At 43.0% G+C, this 23,144-nt stretch overlaps 1 protein-coding gene across 2 annotated transcripts in view; it reads right to left on the bottom strand.

The window, feature by feature from the left end:
- Positions 1–21,868, bottom strand: part of MAP3K5 (mitogen-activated protein kinase kinase kinase 5) — a 226,637-nt gene extending 204,769 nt beyond the window's left edge. Inside the window, exon 1 of one of the 2 annotated variants that reach the window (XM_006052268.4) lies at positions 21,116–21,868. In XM_006052268.4, coding sequence (XP_006052330.3) covers positions 21,116–21,539 — 424 coding nt within the window. In that variant the 5' untranslated portion in view covers positions 21,540–21,868. The remainder of the gene's footprint in view (positions 1–21,115) is intronic. The other variant, XM_025294482.3, reaches the window with a different exon arrangement.
- Between the last annotated feature and the right edge of the window lie 1,276 nt (positions 21,869–23,144).

Here is a 23,144-nt window from a genome sequence, read left to right as displayed (position 1 = left end):
CCCCATAGACGGCAGCCCACCAGGCTCCCCCATCCCTGGGATTCTCCAGGCAAGAAAACTGGAGTGGGTTGCCATTTCCTTCTCCAATTCATGAAAGTGAAAAGTGAAAGTGAAGTCATGTCCAACCCTCAGCGACCCCATGGACTGCAGCCCTCCAGGCTCCTCCATCCATGGAATTCTCCAGGCAAGAGTACAGGAGTGGGATGCCATTGCAGGAGGCTATTGATCTGGCATCATGCCTGGCGTGGACAGCCTGAACTTGGCCATGGTTATGAGCATCCTGCTCTTTGAAGGGAAAAGACAACTGCAGATGAGGGTGGAATGCTAGAGCAGGACAGGAGTTACCACTGAGAGGCAATGTAGAAGCATCCTCAGCTTAAGGTTATCTCTGTGGTTATTGGGAAGAATAAGAATTTCCCTGACTTTCTGCTCAGCCTCAAAAATAATAAAGGTCAAAGTTCCTGCTGAGATTCCCCCATCTTCCACCCATTTTTATATGTGTGTGCATATAAATATATGCATTCCGGGTGGTAGAGTGGTAAAGAATCCACCTGCCAATGCAGGAGACACAGGAGATGTGGGTTCTATCTCTGGGTTGGGAAGATCCCTAGAGTAGGAAATGCAACCCACTCCAGTATTCTTGCCTGGACAAGCCCATGGACAGAGGAGCCTGACAGGTTACAGTCCGTGGGTTCATAAAGAGTCAGACACAACTGAGCATGCACAAAGAAATGTTATGTTTATAAACTTCACTCAGCTCACAGGTTGTTTCCTTTTGTCAATCGCAGTACATTGGAATACAGACATGTTACTTTTCCTATATCATTACAACAAAATTAATTCAATAATGCAGGCAAGAGTCAAGTGTAAAAAGAAAATCTATTAAACTTTCTAGAAGAAAATACAAATGAATAACTCTCAGATCTATGGATAAAGCAAGAATTTTCACTTAAAAGCAACCATGGAATTCACAAATTATAACAATTTTGACTATAAAAATGTGTCAAGAATTAACATAATAATTAAACTAAACCAAGGAAATAAAGTAATACATTATTGGGGAAAAATATAAGACTGGTATTCTTGACCTGTATACAATTTGTGATTATTTTAAAAGAATCTGGATCAGGTTTCTGGTTTTGATAATTGGGTGCCATTTAATGAGATGTTAGGAACTAGAGGAGGGAACCGACTTCTGTAGGGAAATGAGTTTGAAGGTATCTGTGGGACAACAGTAAGGTGTGGAGTACACAGATGGTTAACCCACAGCTCTGGGGTTCTGGGCTAAAAAGACATAGTAGGGAGACAGACATCTGACACCAAAAAAAGGGCATTTTGTTCACTTCACATGGACAAAAGGAATGAAACCCAGCTAATCCCCTATATTGTTGCCAGAAACCTGGACAACTAAACCTTTCTACTCTGATCTTTTTATTACTGTAATTACCATGATTATTATCAAAGAAGATTCTATACTATCTTGACAACCCAATATTTTTAAAAATATGTTCTCTTTCAAAGTGTTCTTCTGGAAAATTCAAGTTTCACCCTGAGTATTGATTTTCAAGGCAAGTTTTTTAAAAGACTGGGCTCTGTCAAGGTTTCCTATTGTAAGAAAGAAGGAGGGAGGGAGAAAAGAAGGAGAAGGTGAGGCGGGGAGGAGGAGGGGAAGGGAAAGGAGAAAGAAGTAAAGTCATCCACAGGAACATGAAATGTTTCTAAGTAAGTATGTCTCTTCTCTCTGCTATTCCAGTGAGTGTGACACAAAAGATGAAGGGAATATCATCAGAAACAAGGGTCAACATCAGACACGGTGTCTCCCTCACAGGACGCATAAAAGATAAGGCTGAAGGGAGCTGATTCCAAGATAATCAGCCAGTAAAACAATAGTTAACTATTGGGACAAAGACTTTTTTTTTTTGAGAGGGATAAAGTTTCTTTTGGAACAAACCAGGCAGAGAATACAAGTGAAGCAGTCTGTTTCTTAGCAAGAGTATACTCAAAGTAATCCAGGGATTATATCAGTCCTCCAGTCAGAGCAGCCCTCCACTCAGGAGAGGCTGGGAACCTAAGGCGAAGAAAGCCTAAAAAGCAATCAGAGTTGCTTTCCTTTTTTTTAATGTGTTTTCATTGTACTGGGTTGGCCAAAAAGTTTCTTTAGGTTTTCCCACAGGATCATAGGGTTAGGGTTAGAGTCTCATGGAAAAATATGAATGAACTTTTTGGCCAAAGCATAGGTTACATCTCCAGATGGCCAATACCGAAATCAGACTGATTATAGTCTTTGCAGCCAAAGATGGAGAAGCTCTATACAGTCAGCAAAAACAAGACAAGGAGCTGACTGTGGCTCAGATCATGAACTCCTTTTTGCCAACTTTAGACTTTAATTGAAGAAAGTGGGGAAAACCACTTGACCATTCAGGTATGACCTAAATCAAATCCCTTATGATTATACAGTGGAAGTGAGAAATAGATTTAAAGGACTAGATCTGTTAGAGTGCTTGATGAACTATGGATGGATGTTCGTGACACTGTACAGGAGACAGGGATCAAGACCATCCCCAAGAAAAAGAAGTGCAAAAAAGCAAAGTGGCTGTCTGGGGAGGCCTTACAAATAGCTGTGAAAAGAAGAGAAGTGAAAAGCAAAGGAGAAAAGGAAAGATACACCCATTTGAATGCAGAGTTCCAAAGAATAGCAAGAAGAGATAAGGAAGGCTTCCTCAGTGATCAGTGCAAAGAAATAGAGGAAAACAATAGAATGGGAAAGACTTAGAGATCTCGTCAAGAAAATTAGAGATACCTAGGGAACATTTCATGCAAAGATGGGCTCAATAAAGGACAGAAATGGTATAGACCTAACAGAAGCAGAAGATATTAAGAAGAGGTGGCAAGAATACACAGAAGAACTGTACAGAAAGATCTACACGACCAGATAATCATGATGGTATGATCACTCACCTAGAGCCAGACATCCTGGAATGTGAAGTGGGCCTTAGGAAGCATCACTACAAACAACCCTAGTGGAGGTGATGGAATTGCAGTCGAGCTATTTCAAATCCTAAAAGATGATGCTGTGAAAGTGCTGCACTCAATATGCCAGCAAATTTGGAAAACTCAGCAGTGGCCACAGCACTGCAAAAGGTCAGTTTTCATTCCAATCCCAAAGAAAGGCAATGCCAAAGCATGCTCAAACTACCACACAATTGCACTCATCTCACACGCCAGTCAAGTAATGCTCAAAATTCTCCAAGCCAGGCTTCAGCAATACGTGAACCGTGAACTTCCTGATGTTCAAGCTGGTTTTAGAAAAGGCAGAGGAACCAGAGATCAAATTGCCAACATCTGCTGGATCATCAAAAAGGCAAGAGAATTCCAGAAAAACATCTATTTCTGCTTTATTGACTATGCCAAAGCCTTTGACTGTGTGGATCACAATAAATTGTGAAAGAGATGGGAATACCAGACCACCTGACCTGCCTCTGTGAGAAATCTGTATGCAGTCAGGAAGCAACAGTTAGAACCGGACATGGAACAACAGACTGGTTCCAAATCGGGAAAGGAGTACGTCAGGGCTGTATATTGTCACCCTGCTTATTTAACTTATATGCAGAGTACATCATGAGAAACGCTGGCTGGATGAAGCACAAGCTGGAATCAAGATTGCTGGGAAAAATATCAATAACCTCAGATATGCAGATGACACCACCTTATGGCAGAAGGTGAAGAACTAAAGAGCCTTTTGATGAAAGTGAAAGAGGAGAGTGAAAAAGTTGGCTTAAAGTTCAACATTCAGAAAACAAAGATCATGGTGTCCGGTCCCATCACTTCATGGCAAATAGATGGGGAAACAGTGGCTGACTTTATTTTTTGGGGCTCCAAAAATCACTGCAGATGGTGACTGCAGCCATGAAATTAAAAGACGCTTACTCCTTGGAAACAAAGTTATGACCAACCTAGACAGCATATTAAAAAGCAGAGACATGACTTTGCCAACAAAGGTCCGTCTAGTCAAGGCTATGGTTTTTCCAGTAGTCATGTATGGATGTAAGAGTTGGACTGTAAAGAAAGCTGAGCACAGAAGAACTGATGCTTTTGAACTGTGGTGTTGGAGAAGACTCTTGAGAGTCCCTTGGACTGCAAGGAGATCCAACCAGTCCATCTGAAAGCAGATCAGTCCTGGGTGTTCATTGGAAGGACTGATGTTGAAGCTGAAACTCTAATACTTTGACCACCTGATGCAAAGAGCTGACTCAATTGAAAAGACCCTGATGTTGGGAAAGATTGAGGGCAGGAGGAGAAGGGGATGAGAGAGGATGAGATGGTTGGATAGCATCACTGACTCAATGGACATGAGTTTGGGTGGGCTCCGGGAGTTGGTGATAGACAGGGAGGCCTGGCGTGCTGAGGTCCATGGGGTTGCAAAGAGTCAGACACGACTGAGGGAATGAAATGAACTGAACTGAACTGATAGGTTTACAGGGCTTCCCGGCTAGCACAGTGCTAAAGAATCCACCTACCAACACAGCAGATGCAGGTTCGATCCCTGCACGGGGAAGATCTCTAGAGTAGGAAATGTCTACCCACCTCAGTCTTCTTGCCTTCAAAATTCCATGGACAGAGAAGCCTGGCGGGCTACCATCCAAGGGGTTCAAAAAGAGTCAGCTGTGACTAGCTCATGCTCATTCATACACACACACACACACACACACACACACACAGACACGTACACATTTACAAAGTGAAATAGCATTAAGTAAAAAAGATCTCATTTAAAGAAAGAATCATTTTTACTTATAAGTGGCCAGTCATATGCAATGAAGTGTTTCAAGTGGCTGAGGAAATAACAAAAGTGTTTTTTGATCTCTCTTCTTATTCTCTGGGCTTCAAAAATCTTTGAAATCCTCCACCGGAGACAGAAGAATGAAAACCTTCCCTAGCCTGAGCTCTCCATTGTCTTAGTAAACACTTCACCTCCTGAATAAGTTCTACACTTCTGTAAACTGAGTTCCACCAGTAAAGAACCCTCAACTTAAAGCCTATACCACTGTGAATTCGAATTTATCCAAGTTACAGAATTTCACAAAGAAAAGCAACTCTATTTTCAGCCCTAATTGCAATTAGCCAAGAAAACAAGAACACTTGCAAGGGGTCATGCTCCGAAGTTCTTTCTGGAAGAAAATGCTTGGGAATTTGTATTCCACGTTCCCACAGAAACGATGTTAAATAACACTTGAGCCCACAAAGGCTTACTGACCTCATCGTGTCTCTAAGGCATAAAAACAACTGGCAGGACCAGGCAAGGTGCCTCAGCCTGGGAGTAGGGTGTGCTCCTTCTAGCACCTGGCTTCTCCTTCTTTTTCTCTCACCAACACATTGGTTTATTTTTTTTTTTTTCATTTATCTTCATTTATTATAAATTATTTTCATTTATCTTTTTAAAATTGAAGTATAGCTGATTTACAATGCTGTGTTAATTTCTGCTGCACAGCAACATGATCCAGCTATGCAGATATATGCATTCTTTTTTATAGTCTTCTCCATTATGGTTTATCTCAGCATATAGACTATACAGTAGGACCTGGCTGTTTATCCATTCTATGTGATAGTTGGCATCTGCCAGCCCCAAACTCCTGGTCCATGCCTTCCCCAACACCAAGGCAATCACAGGTCTGTCCTCTACATCTGTGACCCAGTCCATGCCTGCCCCAACACCTCAGCAACAACAAGTCTGTCCTCTACATCTGTGAGTCTTTTTCTGTTCCATAGATAGGTTCATTTTAAGGACTACTTTCTGTTATACGCCTTCTGCAGTTCAGCAGCAATCACTCAAGAGGCTATTCGGGAAAACCACTGCCACCTACTCACATGGAATTGCTCTGGCAAAAGTTATCAGGGGCTTTCTCATCTCCAAGTCCAGTCATTTCTCTGAAAAATTCAAATTTCCTGACTTCCGACCTCTCTGTTGTTGTTTTCAGCTAGCTCCCTCTCTCCCTCTCACTTCCTCTCTCTGAACTTTCCCCTGTTCCTGTCTTACCTCTTGACCACTTCTCTTTCTCACTGGTTGATGCCTTCCTCTATCCATTTTTAAATGCTGGTGTTGTCTGTGTCCTACCATAGGCCCCTTTTTTTATTCTGCCTCTTTCTTATAGGGAGACTCACTTGTCCTCATAATTTAAAATGCCTGGCACATAAGAAGTGCTTTCACTGTTATCGTTCAAAATCCAATTTAAATATCACCTCTTGCCCAAAGCCTTAGCGAACCTCCTCCACACTCCCTTCACCAGAAGAATCCTCTGTCATTTGTGCTCTCCAAGCACTTAATATAAACTTGTAGAATAGCCATCAGCAATCAGCATAACTTATTCTATCTTAATAGGCTGGTCGCCTGCACCAGACTGTGAGCCCCTCAACAGAAGGGTTGATTTCACTGAATTCTATTCAATAAGCATCAGTAAGTGTGACCACTTCATGATCAAGCTCAGATCTACAGGTCAAGCAAAGAAATAGAAGACCTGGGGCATGTCAAGATCCATAAAATGTGATCTTTGCCACCAAGGAACTTAATTCACATTTGAGTAAAAAAGACAGATATCAAAATCAATAACTAAACACCAGGAGGGGGAAATGCAATATTCATTCATTCAATCCATCCATAGATATCCAGTGCCTTTTAAGTGCCAAGCACTGCATAAAGTGCTAGAGATACAGGATAAACAAGACAGACAAGGAAAGGAGACATGGAATTATATTTTAATGATCCTTTGAAGTACCTGAAACTGCTGCTTCTATGTCAGACCTTTCTAACAAAGGATTTCTCATTATCCTTCTACATTGGACTTGACTTTTTCGGTTGTTCCTTCTTAGTCATTTCACATATGATGCAAGACTTATGAAGCAACAACTTTTTCTTTTATATCTCCCAAAGAATCAAGTAAATGAGTTAAAATGTACTTAATAGCTTTTAGGAGATTATTTTAAGAGGTAACAGACTAACATAAACATGTAATAAAAAAAATGACACAAGTCTTAAAGAGGGGCTAAAAAAATAAAAAGTTAAATAGTTCCACGATTACTCTTAGCTTAAATGAAAAAGCATGCTAAGCTACAGCTCATAAATAACTATACAATATGTTGGGCTCAGGAAGGAATTTTCCTGGTGACCACATATTACGTACATATTATAACTCAAATGTTGGGCAATACTTTCTTCTATGGCTAAAGGGGACAATTACAAGACTTGAGAAGGTAATCCTCATAGACTAAATATATTGTCATCAGAAGCTTATAAGTCAGTCAAAGTCTTAAACGGAGCTTTCAGAATTTAGACCATGTAACTGAAAACTGAAAGCAGATCAGGACCTTGGATTCTCCAATCACAGTTTTTTGTGTTTTTTTTTTTTCCCCCTCTGTTAATGCTCTTAGAAAATCTTCTCATATTAAGTTGGCTTATCCTCTGGCATGGAATCTGTTTAGGGAACACACTCTAGCTCCCCTGACAAATACACCAAGGAGAATCAGCCCCAGGAAAGTGCAATTTAAAAACAGAAAAATCAAGACTGCTTCATACATCTGTCTCTGCAAACTTATTCCAACATGTCTAATGATATTTTCAGAGGGAAGCACAAACCTATTAAATAATGGTGGGTCCAGGAAAATTAAGGCATGCCAACATATAAAATCATAGTATAATTTTGTTCAAAATTCCCAAATGGTGTCACAACACAGTGGCACAACTGTTCTTGTTTTGTGTGAACAACTTCTTGTTTCTGATGATGGTGTCTGGCCCCTCTAGGGCTAATTCCAAGATTGAAAATGAATGGAGGGCTTCCCTGGTGGCTCAACGGTAAGGAATGTGCCTGACAATGCAGGGGACATGGGTTCGATCCCTCATCGGGGAGGATCCCACATGCCACAGGGAAACTGGGCCCATGCACCACAACTACTGAGCCTGTGCTCTAGAGCCCGGGAGTTACAACTGCCGAAGCCTGAGCACCCTAGAGCCTGCACTCCACAATAAGAGAAGCTACCCCAATGAGAAGCCCGTGCACCACAACTAGAGAAAAGCCCACATGATAACAAAGCCCCAGCAGCAATGATGACCCAGCACAGCCAAAAAATAAATCTTTTAAATGAATGGAAATGCTAACCTCTCAATTCATCCTATCATGTGTAAAATTGACAGCTAGTGGGAAGTATTAACAGAGAGAGCTTAGCTCTTTGATGACCTAGAGGGGTGGGATGGGGTGGGGTAGGAGGGAAATAAGTAACCAGGAGAAGCTACCAGTCTTGGATAAACAAGAGATTATCCATCATGAAGAATGTTCATATATATTTAACAAGATGAAATCTGCTTTTTAAATAAAATCTGACCAGATGCAGAGTCCTGAACTCAGTGAAGCTTGAAAATTGTGAAGTAGCACTTTTGTTACCTAACCTTCACCAAACAGTGAAAGTATGTGTTAATGCTGGAGGAAAACCAAAGAGATAGAGCAATATCTTAACTTTGGTTCCAAGTGTTTAAGCAATTTGGCTGATGTAGAAAAGTGTTGCTCTCATGTTATCAAATTTTACCTTCTCCAAGATTTCCTAAAGGGGCACCAAATGATAGTTATAAATGTAACCATAAAACTCCATAAAGGTTACTTAAGCTCAGTTACCTACAATTCTTGTCTGCCATTTGTCTGACTTCTGTTCCCTTAAACAAAGAATCAAAAACAGAATTTTGTCTGAATTTTTAAACATTCCATAAATCCAAGCAAGCCATTCATTAACCCTATTATTCATGAATACTGATGAATATTTACATGTTAGCAGCTTGTAAATGCTCCTGTAATTTACCTTCTTAATTGGCACATATTTGCATCTAACTCATTGCTTCAAAAGAACCTTAAAAAGTGAACTTCGTAAATATATTATGTTTGTGATAAATACAGATTTCGTCACTTATACCTTGATGTGAGGGCTTCCCTGCTGGCTCAGTGGTAAAAAACCTGCCTGCCAATGCTGGAGACTTGGGTTCGATCTCTGGCTCAGGAAGATCTCTTGGAAAAGAAAACGAAAACCTACTCCATTTGCCTGAAAAAAATCTACTTGCCTGGAAAATCCCATGGACAGAAGACCTTGGCAGGCTACCCAGTCCATGGGTTCAAAAAGAATCAGACACAACTTAGCAACTAAACAACAACAACTTTGATGTGACATAAATCAATCAAAATTAACACTTATGACCAAGTGTGCCACTCATTTGAATATATGCTCGAAGGACCAGTCAACACTAACAAAATACTCCTGGAAATTAAATGTTAAGTCAAAAGCATAGCTGACTGTGCAAAAGATTTCATAATGCTGACAAGCCTTAATTTTAGACTTTGGAAACAAAACAAATGCAGATATGCAGGTCAACATTCTAGTAAACACAGCAGGATCAGTCCTTGGTAACCCACTCACGTGTCATATTTAATGATTAAATAAATGTTCTACACTATTGCATTTATAAAGGAAAGAGGAATCTAGGATTCTGTTTAGAGTCAAGCCTAGCATTTCCTTTCCAACTTTATTTCAGATTTACCAACTGCCAAATGTACTTTAAGCACCTAGGCTATTGGCAGTACTAAGTTGCTGGGCAAGAAAAGTTAAGCCAACTATTCTCACCATAACTCACACGCAAGCTACAACACTGTTCTCGAATTTCACTAGGTCAGGCCAAGCAACTTATATCCCAATCCTGTTTTGCAACTAACAACACACACACACAAAGCGATACATTAGGTTGTAAAGCCAGATTCTGCCCCTCTATATGGCCTAGAAAGCTTTTCTTACCCTGACTGTATATAAATAGTTAACAGTAAATGGACCAAGAATTAGTTTCAAAAAACTAAAATCTTACTGTCCAGATCTAATTATCTGAATTTTCACTGGATCAACCACAACTAGTTTCCCAAGATCAATTTCTAGAAATTGTCTTGATAGAGCTAACATACATCAATTGTATGCGTGTGACTCAAAAACAATTAGAAAGGTTATGTAAAGTATACATTAGTAACTATGATTAGGAACTTCAAAGGTAGCCCAGATTTCAAACTTAGTCATTTTTATGTATATCGTAATACAGATACAGTCCTGCATGCATCACTGTATATAATACATGTCTGCCATTCAAATTCCATTATCTAAATGGAATTCTGTTTGTTTAACAGGCTCATTCTGGACAAGCCATTCAGTAACTCTGAATTCAACCTGACTGCTGCTGCTATTGCTGCTAAGTCACTTCAGTCGTGTCCGACTCTGTGTGACCCCACAGATGGCAGCCTACCAGGCTCCCCAGTCCCTGGGATTCTCCAGGCAAGAACACTGGAGTGGGTTGCCATTTCCTTCTCCAATGCATGAAAGTGAAAAGTGAAAGTGAGGTCGCTCAGTCGTGTCCGACTCTTCTCGACCCCATGGGCTGCAGCCTACCAGGCCGCTCCATCCATGGGATTTTCCAGGCAAGAGTACTGGAGTGGGGTGCCAAATTTCCTGTCAACCAAGGACCATACATAAACCCCAGGTATTATCAACAAATAAGCAACACAATTCAATCATGGACTATACACCTAAGGAATCTTAAATTGTTACTACACCACTGGTATGTTGCAATTACCTAAAATAGCCTCAATTTTTTTCACAAACTAAAAGGACTAATACAAAAGAATTTTGAGCCAGATCAAATTTCACTACTATAAAACCAAAATATAAGAAAAAAGATTCTAAGTCTCAGGTAGTAACTCTACTTGTTTCTATAAGTAAGAATATAAAAATTCTTCTTCATTAAAGAATTAATTACAATACTTCCCTGAGGTCAATTTAGTGAGATTCTGTCAATATTTATAAAAGACCCTAAAGTTTTTTAATACAATTGAGTACTTATTTACATAATTTTGAACATGATACTGATTTCATATAAAAATAAATGAAGCGCCTAATGCATAGTTCACAAATGTGTAAGCTTTTGGTCTTCAATGCATTTTCACATTTATTTTCACAGTAATGTACATTGTTCTCATGTGTCCCATTCAGTGAAATCACCCATATTATGAAGTCCGTAAGAGTTTCCTTGGATTTTTCACTTATTCGCTACTTAGAATATCACCTTGCATTTGATAGGCTTATTAAATAATTACTTATTAAATTGTTGAATTCAATGGGCAGACTGAAAGATCATAAAAGGCAGAAATTACACTCAGCCTAATTCTGTGCAGACCTTAGAAATAAATCTTGCAGATTTTTAAGTAGTCAACTTTAATGTCTATGATGAAAAGGCTGTAATTTAAATGTTCTCAAACAGAAAAATTTATTTCTAAGAGACAAGAGAGCATAGTTAAAAATGAACAGACTGAATTTTGCCTCTCAGCGTTAAGTCCCTCATCTATTTGGATCTGATTTCCATATATGCTGTGAGATAAGAAACCATATTCATTTTTATTCAACTATTACAGCCCCATGAGTTAAATACATTCTCATTTCTCAATATATAAATGAACAGACTCTGGGATCAGACAGCCTCAGATTCAAAACTTGGTTCTATCAAGTGGCACTGGGAAAGTGATTACCTCTGCTGGGTCTCAATTTCCCCATATGTAAAACTGATCTATTGATGCCATCTAACTCATAAACATTAAATAAGGAATATGATTGGGAATGCAGAGTGATTGGTATGGCACCCAGCACACAGTAACACATGGTGTTCATTTGGGTAGCGCTGGCCTTAAATTGGGCTTCTGTGGTGGCTCAGACAGTAAAGCGACTGCCTGTAATGCGGGAGACCTGGGTTCAACCCCTGGGTCAGGAAGATCGCCTTGGGAAGGAAATGGCAACCCACTCCAGTACTCTTGCCCGGAAAATTCCATGAATGAAGGAACCTGGTAGGCTACAGTCCATGGGGTAGCAAAGAGTCGGACACGACTGAGCAACTGCACTGGTTGGTTCAATGGCCTTAAACTACAAAGATCAAAGTAACATATTTGGTATGTAGAGTTTTATAGCAAATTTGCCAGTCCTCTAAAATATATAAGCATTTTTTTCTTGCAAAAGAGAAACCTATTTGAAGGTGTCTGGACTACTGAAGGGAGAAGGCAATGGCACCCCACTCCAGTACTCTTGCCTGGAAAATCCCATGGGCGGAGGAGCCTGGTAGGCTACAGTCTGTGGGGTTGCAAAGAGTCGGACACGACTGAGCGACCTCACTTTCACTTTTCACCTTCATGCATTGGAGAAGGAAATGGCAACCCACTCCAATGTTCTTGCCTGGAGAATCCCAGGGTTGGGGCAGCCTGGTGGGCTGCCGTCTATGGGGTCACACAGAATCGGACACGACTGAAGCGACTTAGCAGCAGTAGCAGCAGGACTACTGAAGTTCCTATTAGTAATAATGATTTCCCGGTATATAAGTAAAGCTGGGTTTGCAGACACTGTAAGCAACATACCAGTCTATTCTGACTTGGTTCTGACTTGGCCCTGGGAATTATCGGATTTAAAAAAAAAAAAAACCTTTGATTGTTCTTCTAGTGATAAAACCATTTGATAATGCTTTGGGGATAAACATTAAGTTGTATAAAACTGATAGTAATGCAAATAATATCCGTCCACAGCAATATAAAGAAATATTCTTTGGTAGAGATACAATTGATTTCCATCCTGTAGAAAAGATGGCTCCAACATTTACACTTATAGAATTGTCTTACAGCACATTAGTCAGTTTGGCATCTATTAGCAAATCATTTCAGCATTCCTGATTGTTGTGTGTGTGTGTGTGTCCGTGTGTGTGAGAAAGAGAGAGAGAGACATCTTGGCTCTTCAAATTCTCCTTATCATGGACCAAGATGTTAGAACTGATCCTCTTAAACAGCATATGTGTTTTGAAACGTTTTTCACTGCAAGGGGAAAACACCTGGATTATTCGGAACTCTGAAGACATGAGTTTGACTCCCTACTCAGCCAGTTGATTTATTCTGGCCAAAGTCAAATACCCTTCTCCAAGGAGGAGTTTTCTCACCACTGTGACATATAGAGCAACTACACTGCCACATCTATGTATTTTCTGGAGCACATAAGATAATCAAAAGAGGACTCCATTGCATAAAACAACACACATTTACATTATCACCCTCATCTAGCCACATGACATCACCTACACCCCGGTGTGAACAAACTATAAACCTGGAAAACACTCGAGAGGTAAGTAAGAGCTGCCATGTCCCCAAGACTGCAGGAATCATGCTCCTGGTCCTCGATAGCCTCAGCTCTAAATTTATCTTTGTCACAAGAAACTGTTTGGAAAGACTGATGCTGAAGCTGAAACTCCCAATACTTTGGCCACCTGATGTGAAGAACTGACTCATTTGAAAAGACCCTGATGCTGGGAAAGATTGAAGGCAGAAGCAGAAGGGGACGACAGAGGATGAGATGGTTGAATGGCATCACCGACTCAATGGACATGAGTTTGAGTAAACTCCGGGAGTTGGTGATGGACAGGGAAGCCTGGTGTGCTGTGGTCCATGGGGTCATGAAGAGTCAGATATGACTGAGCAACTGAACTGAATGTGATATCAAGAGGTACTTGACATGTCACAGCCTAGGTTTTTTATTAATTCTTTGGGGGTGACTTTCAAATAAGAAATAGGAGTAACTAAGATTTTGAAAGGACAGTGAATTCTGAAGCCCTCAAAGAGAGGGCTTCCCTCATAGCTCAGTCGGTAAAGAATCTGCCTGCAATGCGGGATACCTGGGTTTGATTCTTGGGTTGGGAAGATTTCCAGAGTATTCTTGCCTGGTTAGTCCCATGGACAGAGGAGCCTGGCAGGCTACAATCTATGGAATCGCAAGAGCTGGACACGACTTAGCGACTAAACCACCACCTGGCAAATACCCAGTTTTACATGGTTTGGAGTCAATAGTCAAATGGCCTGACATCCACTAATAATTCACTAGGGTAGTTCCGCTCCATTTCTGTCTCTTATGGGGTGCGTTGCCATTTCCTTCTCCAATGCATGAAAGTGAAAAGTGAAAGCGAAGACACTCAGTCATGTCTGACTCTTAGCGACCCCACGGACTTCAGCCTACTAGGCGCCTCCGTCCATGGGATTTTCCAAGCAAGAGTACTAGAGTGGGGTGCCATTGCCTTCTCCACTTAAGAGGTCTTAGAAGAGACTAAAAGTGTTGGGAAATACTAATGTAATTGGTCAGAAGTACTTTTAGAGCCTTACTGTACCAAAGAATATAACTTGCTTCCTGTATGAATCATATACCAAAGGCAATTGCTTTGCCCATTGTTGATTACCTATTGTAACAGAAAAGGCTGGCATGTAATGAAATGTTTACTGCTACATTGAGCAACTCCTGAAGCATTTAAGTTACACAGATTGGCTCTGCTAGGATTTCTAGTAGGAGACTCTAAGAACATTTAAATTTTTTTCTCCTCTCTTCTCTGTCTCCTAAGAAGACTGCCACAAGGTAGCCTGGATTCTGTATCTTTTAGTTTTTATATTTTCTTCAGAAAAAAAATTACAAAATAAAACTCACATTAAGATATTAGGTACTCATTTTAAATTTTTGTTGGTACAATTCGACAAGACTTTAAAAATCAGCTTTGCCTCATACCCTGTCTCCTTCTCTAATAATCTGACACATATTTTGATGAGTTCCTTAAGTCAGCATCTCCAGCCAGAGATAAAAGCCAATATATAAAAACAATGAAAGCAGTCAGTGTATTAGAATCATCAGTGGATTTTAAAATAATTTATCATTTTGCTCTGCTTTCCTATTTTTCTTTTATGCCATTAATAAAACTTGCAAATCGAACTTTGCTCCCTGAAAATAAGGGGAATCTTTCTTAAACAAAGCCAGTTTCCCCACTTAACTATATCCAGTTTATAGGATGGTGAGGCGGTTTTTTTGAAGATGTACCTTTCCCAAGGTGACTGGTTTCTTCCTGATACCCGCAAAGCTATAGTTCCTGCAACATTGTCTACTCCCACCTCACTTACTACAGTCTCAACTCTCATCCTGCCTCAGGCAGAGTGGGGTGCTGCTTGAAGGGAACACTTGGGACAACTACTTGCAAAGCAGAACCAGTTGGTACCTGTTGGTGGAAACTCGCATATTCATTGGGCTTTGTGCTTGTCGATCTCCCACTGGTCCACAAAGAAGCCGTGAACCAGTTTTATCCTGCAAACCAGAAACAGGAACTGAACGGGCCGCTAACCAGGCCTCCAAAACAGGAAGCAGGGGACAGTCCCCGCCACCGGAGGGGAACTATTTCGTAGCAGAGGACTCCCAGAAGGCTGGCAGCAGCCAAGGCCACTGGTGAGACAAAGCCAAGTTGTGTGCCTATAATTAGGCTTCACCTAGAGGTGGAACCGACTGTAACTCTCAACTGACGACTCTATGAAGCAGACCAAAGGTGACCAAGTTGAGCCAAGGAGCCAGGAGCCTGGGAAGCAGGATCAATGATGACAATCTGCACTTGACTATTTGGGGTAAGAAATGAGTGCTCTACAAACAAGTGTACTTTGTGTTTTGGAGTTTTCTTTTTAGCTTTGCTTTTTTTCTAATTTTCTAGTAAAATCCTTTTTGGAAAATTTTGCCTCCAAGAAAGCAAGAGGAGGCACAGTGCTCTGGGCTCCCACAGGGTGGCAATGATATGCCAGCAAAAAACACGAGCGTGGCCCCACTGGGGTAATTTTTTTTAACCCCTTCCTAAACTAGACCCTTTTTTTTTTTTTTATGAGTTTGCCAACATTTGCTCTCTTTATAATTTTCTAAGGCTTGTTCCTTGGTTGAAGAAAGACTGACTGGAAGTGGGAAGGGGCTGTAGGTGGTCTAGATCAGAGGTTCTCAAACAGCATTCTGTTGACTGGCATGATAGAGTTTTTTATCCATCATGGCGAAATAGGAAAAATAAAATGCATTTTCCCATATATTTACTGTATGTAAAAAGCTATTCTTTGTTTTAAGACTATGTTTCCCTAATTTAACATTAAAAAGAATGTCTTTTTAAGAAATAGTGGCAGTAGTTGGCTGGTTTTTGAGTTTTCTTTTTCTTTTTAATATCCTTACTTGGAAAAATAAAATCATGACAAATTCATGTCAGTCTTCAATTTTTTAAAAACCAGTTCATGGGAACCACTATTTAGGAAATACTGACACCACCTTCTTCAAGTATATGAGACAGTATGGATAAAAGCTTCATTGGATTTAAAAGCAGAAGATGCAGAAGTGGGCTGGAAGACTCTCAGGAACTTCTCATTCTGAGATATACAGGATACAAAGGTTATGTTTGCTTTGTTTTGTTATCAAATAAGATTGGAAGTCCTAGGGAGCTGTGCTGGAAGCAAGTGAAACCAAACCCAGAAAGTTCAGATGCCTGTCCAGTGACATGGCCAAATAGGAGACTATTATCACAAGCAAGGCGGGAACACTACACAGATGAAAATATAAGGCCTAAATTCTTAAAATTTTGACCTGCATATGTTTCCTTCCTGTTCCCCACTGCTGCTACTCACCCAGTAGGGTGATAGGCTGAGTAAGAGATTGCAATCTACAGAAAGCCTGCTTAAGAGAAAGGCCAGGGGATACAATGGTAGTTTGGGTGGGGGGCGGGGGGGCGCAGTGTGGAGGCAGGGAAGGGGGAAACAGGCAGCCATTCAATTGTGAGCCCCCTGAGAAGGAGTGAGGTGGCCGTGAACAGAACACTGTCCCTGGGTCTTAGATCAGCTGGAATTCATTGGAGGGGATGAAGGTTAAAGTGTTCCTAGATCTCCTGCTGACATTGCTTCCTCCTTCGCTGAACATCCTTCTTCCTCCCTCACCGTTTCTCACCTCCCTCACCTCCCTCCTCTCCCCGAAACTTCCCAAGCCTTCCTTTGTCCCCTGTCTCACCACAGCCTCTCCTTCTAACACCACCAATCCAAAGTGATACTCCTACATCCAGCCAAGACGCTACCAGAAGCTAGGTAAACACAAGTTACCAATTCTAACTCAGGGCAAGATGGACTCAAAAGTCTCAGTTTTAGGTTGGCCAGCAACATAATTTTACTGCTTAAATAGACAAAGGAGCTCCAGACTTCAAGTACATTGAGTAAGGAGGGCTCTTACAGGCTAGACCCAAATCTAACCACCATCTATAATACTGTTTCTAAGAAAGCGTGTGCTTCTGGTTCTAAGCAGCAACCTTAAATCATTTAGGCTGAATGAATATAACTCCTTTATGGTTCAGTTTTCTCATAAGCAAATAGGGGAATCATAAAGTCTATCCCAGCTATACTTTGCAAAAGTAGTGTTCATTTTTTTTAAAAAATTTGATTCCCTGCCATTTGGGGCCTATCTACCTCAGTGGAATAGCTCTGCATCACTAACATCTGTATCACCGACATTTGTATCACTGATATCACTTAGCTTTTCTAGAAATTTACTGTCTACAATGCAGGGGTCTGGGAAGGGGTGTTATTAGCCTGTCAACTGACATCTCTGAGTCATAGTCTTGTATATATGATGAATTTTCATAAAATATTGGATAGAACATTAGTTTCAAGATGGAAATGAAAGAGAGAATGACAAGGGTAGTCAAAGAACAAACTTGATTATAGTTGAACAATAATCAAATAGGAAAAATCAGTGAAAACCTGTAACTGCAATCTACTCTTTAGAAAACCCCCGTACACATAGAGAGCAGAAGCTTGTAAAAATGTAATCAAACTACTTCAACGCCAACATTCCATTTTAAATGTTGAGGCCCTTGTAAATCCTCCTTGTTTACCATTCTATCTCAGGTTAGGGGTCACCTCTGACCCACCCTTCTTCCAGTTTGATTCTAGAGGCTACTTCCTAGAAGCCCAAAGCATTCCGCAAGGACGCTCACAACCAGGAATCTGCACTTGAATCTGTGCTGCTCACCAACCCTGAGCTCCTGGAGATGGCAACATTATATATACACGCGGTTCATTCATCTCTATGAACTGAAGTGATTCCTTTTTAAATCAATACTGCTATAATTTTAAAGTACAGAATTTAGGGCTGGAGGGAATCTCAGAGACCAGTTATTACAACTCTTCTCTGAGATTTTAAATGATTTGCTCCAGGCAATGGCACCCCACTCCAGTACTCTTGCCTGGAAAATCCCATGGATGGAGGAGCCTAGTAGGCTGCAGTCCATGGGGTCGCTAAGAGTCAGACACGACTGAGCGACTTCACTTTCACTTTTCGCTTTCATGCATTGGAGAAGGAAATGGCAACCCACTCCAGTGTTCTTGCCTGGAGAATCCCAGGGACGGGGGAGCCTGGTGGGCTGCCGTCTATGGGGTTGCACAGAGTCGGACACCACTGAAGTGACTTAGCAGCAGAGAAGAACCAAAACCAGAATCCAGATCGTGAAACTCTTGTTCAGATGCTCTGTCCTAGCCCACCTTGCTGCCTTCCTTTGCAAACTCATAGGATTACATGAGAGAATCCTAGAAATTTAGTTTCATCTCCCCTCTCTCCCTCCATCCCTGATCCAATTGTTTAGGCCACTGAAGGAGACAAAGGACCTTACTCACAATTACATGGTTCAGAGCAGAGTCAGGATAAAGACGCAGACCAAACTAGAGGGATAAAGTTCTTCCCACTATGTCATAACGATTCAACTTTCAAGTGGCAGTAGTAGATGTAGAGAAGAGGTCAGCATGGGGCCAAAACCTTACCAGGCCTGTTTTTGCAAGGCCTGCAAGCTAGGAATGGTTTTTCTATTTTTTACATGGTTGAGGAAAAAAAGAAAAAATCAAAAGAATATCACTTTGTGAATAATATGAGATATAAATTTCATAAATCTGACAACATCTATTAACCAAGTTTTGTTGGAATACAGCCATGATGATTTATTTAGATCCTCTTTATGGCTCCTCTTGAGTAACACCTGCAGAGCTGAGGAGGTGTGAGAGACACCTCCAGCGAAATCTAAAACGTTTATACCATCTGGCCCTTTACAGAGGACAAGCAAGTGCTCTCTTAGAAATCAGAAGTTGAGTTCTACTACTGTTCACCTTGGCCTCCCTCAGTTTAGAAAAACAAAACCGATACCATTTTCATTCTGTCACATCTTCAACGTTTTCTTGCTGAATGAGAGACCTGAGGGTTCGTGTCATAGGCAGGGGTGAAACTGGGGCCTGCCTAGGTTGAGCTCACCAGTCGGATGGGACAGAGCTAGCCCGGAAACACTGGTTTCCCTAGAATGTGCCCTCCTCCCAACTATTCCACATTGCACACAATGGCTCACAAGGTCCCTGCCAGCTCTCCACCACGAGTTTGATGTTTCCCTCTCTTAATTCTGAGAATAAATCAGTCCAGCTAAATGGAGGTAGCAAGGGTGAAGCCAGACCTTTTAGAGTCAGGTACCCAAAGTGGGACCCTCCATTGACCAGTTGTTACCCATGACCTTGAGCCAGTGATGGAGCCCCTGGTTTTCTCATCTAAGAAGATAGCTAAGTATTTCCCTCATGGGCTTGTTTGGAGTATTAAATGAGGTACATTTCAAATGTCTGGTACCTTCTAATCTTTCTCTCTCCCTTTCCCAGAGATAGTATTTGGAGAATAAACATTACGTGAACCTTATTAGGAAAGTCTTTCAAGTTAGCTTAAAGATTATTTTATAAAAAAAATACCCAATCTATCAAAACAATAAAAATAGGTTTAGCATTTCATTGGGTGTACTCCTCATATATCTTTCAGTTCTTTGACGCTTTTTCCAAATTATAACCCAAAAATAAAAATGCTGTAATTTTTAGAAATATTTATGTAATTTTTATAGCAAGTCACACAACCAAGCTAAACTATATTCTACCCATTTCCAGTTATGAAGACTAAGACGGTAAAATACACCAGAAACAGCAAATCCTAGTTTATTCAATCTGGCTTCCTTAACATGAAGTTCTTGTTCTTAAAATATTCAGTTTTGGCTGAATTCCAAGACTGAAATAAGCCTTCTTCAGGTGTTTTGAAAAGACTGAAGAGAATCAGAACTGGAAACAAGATTGGAATATAAAACCTTCTATGTGATCACAATGCAAGAAACTTATTGTCTGAAAGCACCATTAAATCAAATTTTATGCCCACACTTATAAAAAAATAAATATGTATATATTCTCAACATTGGTTGTACAGGGTGCTAAAGGTTAATTTCAATAACATGCTTCTATCTCTAACATTTGCTAACAGATAGCAAATTGCTTCAGTCACTTGAATTGCAGTGACACTTTCTGAAATCTGTAATAGGCTGAAAAGATTTTTTTTCATGAATTACTCTAGCAGTCACTTTAATGGGCACACTTCAATGGCCAATCTAACTTAGTTATTAAAACTGCGTATCAGCGTTTTACATAATGTTAAATTATCTACTTGCCAGCCCATGGGGGTATATGGAGTCAAGAAAAACAGACTCTGCTCTTTTTCACCAAAATTCCAACAGAGATATCACGCAAGTTTAGTGTTAAGTTTAAAAAGTTGCTTTTGAAAGTAATTACTTGAAAATTCAAATTGGTAAGAGATGGGAAATCAAGCCACTAAACTTCAGGGAAAGGGAGCTGGGAAGATCGTGACATAACATGCAAATTCACACAGATCCGCTCTGCGTGCAGCTGGCTGCGTGGCAGAAGTCAGAATTTTTGTACTCTCAAAAGTACACGGAAAAAAATGAGGACATCTTCTAAAACAGGCACAGGTATATATAGAAGGAAAATGTGGGCCAAATCTAACAGAAGAGAAACCAAAACACTGAATAAGGCAGGGCTGACTGGGACAAATAACTCGCACTGCAGGCGAACAGAAGTTCTTCAAGAGGACCACACGCACCCCGGGACTCCCAGCGCGGGCCGGCGGCCGGGCGGTCAGACTCTGCCCCGAGCTGCGAGCGACCCGAGCAGTCACGCAGCGCCGCTCGCTGCCCCTAAGGTGGGGCAAGAAGTAAATAAGTAAGATGCTCAACTGCTGCCCAGAAACTGATCGATTTTTCCTATGGGGGCGGGGGGGTGGGGTGGGAAACAACAGCTTTCCCTCTGCGGTGGCCCCTGACCGCGGAGGCTGGGGCCCTGCATTGTTAAATCGCACGCACCTGCATTGTAAAATCGGTCCAGCACCGCAGTTTCCCCAAAGTCCAGTTTCCCAAAATGCAGGGTCTCCAGGGCGGCGCCCACCGTCTCGCACGCCTCCCGCAGGCACTGCAGGGCCTCGCTCTCGGCCACCACCAGCTGCCCCTGGCTCGCCTCGTTGATGACATAGGCCACCGTGGTCCGTCGGCCGCCTCCGCCCCCAGAGTTGCCCCGGCACCGGGTGGCGCTGCTCCCGGAGGTAGCACTGGGACACCCGGCGCCGGGAGCGGCGGCACTTTCCACGTTCCAGAAGCTGCCCGGTGGCGGCGGTGGCAGCTGGTTCTCCTCGCCCTCGGCCGCCGTCGCCGCTCCTCCCCTACGGTAGCTGCCGCCCTCGGCGAAGGGTGGCACGGAGAAAGTGATGCCCTCGCCCGCCTCCGCGCTCATCTCTCCCGGCCTGACTGCCGCGGCGGCGTCGCCCGCCCAGCCGCACCGTCTGGCCAGCCACAGCTCAGGGCTGCTCCGCGCGCGCCTGGCTAAGCAGCTGCCATCCCGCGTCGCGCCTTCCGCGCCGCGCCGCCGCCTCCTCTCCGGCGCCCTCTCCCCCGAAGGGACGCCGCTGCCCGGCGGCGGCTCGCCCCTCCTCGGCGCCTCCGTGGCCGCGCCGCTCGCCCGCTGCAGGGTGTAGAGTACAAGGGGTGGGGAGCCCGGCTGAGCGGGAAGGGACAGCGCTTCCTTTTCTTGGCCGGCGGACAAGTCGGCTCGCGAACCTGCTAGGCGGTGCGGCTCAAGGGCGCCGCTCTCCGGGTGCGGTGCGCCCTGGCCACCGGGGAGCGCGGTCCCGGCTCCTTCCGTGCCGGGCACCCTGGGAGGGGCCGGGGAGGGCGCCCTCTGGGTGGGGAGCTACCTGGCCAGCACCTCGCGGGCGGGCAGACTCCCTGGACCGCGTCCCGGAACAGCGGCAGCGGCCGCCGAAAGGATCCGCCTCCTTCCTCGGCGGCAGCTCCCCTTCATCGGCTCTATTTCCTCCTCCTGCCCCGGCCCCGTTCTCTTCCGATTGCCGCGGCCGCTTCGTCCCGGCACTAGCCGGTCGCTCGAGTCTCGCCGCTCCTTGCAGCCGCTCGCCAGGTCCGCCACCGGCTTTTTGCCGCCCACTCGTCGCGGCACTGAAAGTCTGGGCCCGCCCCGGGGGAGGGCGCTGCTGGGAAGCTCGAGTCCGGACGAAACCGACCGCGTCGCGGTTCCCGGACCGCAGCCCAGCCCGGAGCACCGCGCGAGGCCAAGGTTCTCCTCCGTCACCCACTGGGCTCCCCACCCAAGATAACCTGGAGTATGCAAAAGCCCGGAGCGCACGCGACTATAGGATGGCCCCCCAAAAAGTCTCTCTTGCGAATACTCGGGTCTTCTCAGCCAGCGCCAGGAGGCACGCGCCACGTTCCCCGTAACCACGGCGCCCTCCTCCGGCCGGTGCCGGCCTAGCTCCGCGATGCTGTCGGGTCCCATGTGCGGCGCGGGGAGCAATAGGGCGGCGTGGCGAGACCCGCGTGGCGCTAGGCCCGAGGATTTTAACTACGGTCCTGCAGGCGGCCTCAACTGGAGAATGGTGTATTGGTGACAGTGGCTCTCCGGGAGTGGCAGGCTGAATTTATCGGGTCTGCCCCTGGTAGATGTTTTCAAGTTTTCAATAGCTCTGCTGTCGTGAATGATTAGCTCCAAGTGCTGAACTGTATAGCATTTGCATTCCCATTTGAGTTCGTAAAATTTCCCCCAACGCACCGTATACTTACCTGAGATAGAAAACCGGTTCTACCCTGGACTTGGCAAATCATCTGTCTGCCAGATGAAAGAGGGAAATTAAGCAATTACTTCAATTTTTTTTTTTAATTGCACTAGGGGTGGGGATCGGGGAATGCCTGGCTTGCTTAAGAGCAATCAGAGTATCTACTTATTTGGAAAGTAAAAACATATGTGCAAGTTCTCAGCGAACTTCTCCAGAATGCTATAACTTTAGGAGAACCAGTGGAACCTACAGTGAAATAAAGAAACAGGTTT

This window comes from Bubalus bubalis, chromosome 10 (assembly GCF_019923935.1).
Source record: "Bubalus bubalis isolate 160015118507 breed Murrah chromosome 10, NDDB_SH_1, whole genome shotgun sequence".
Lineage (NCBI taxonomy): Eukaryota > Metazoa > Chordata > Mammalia > Artiodactyla > Bovidae > Bubalus > Bubalus bubalis.
This window is presented reverse-complemented; position numbering and strand designations above follow the sequence as displayed.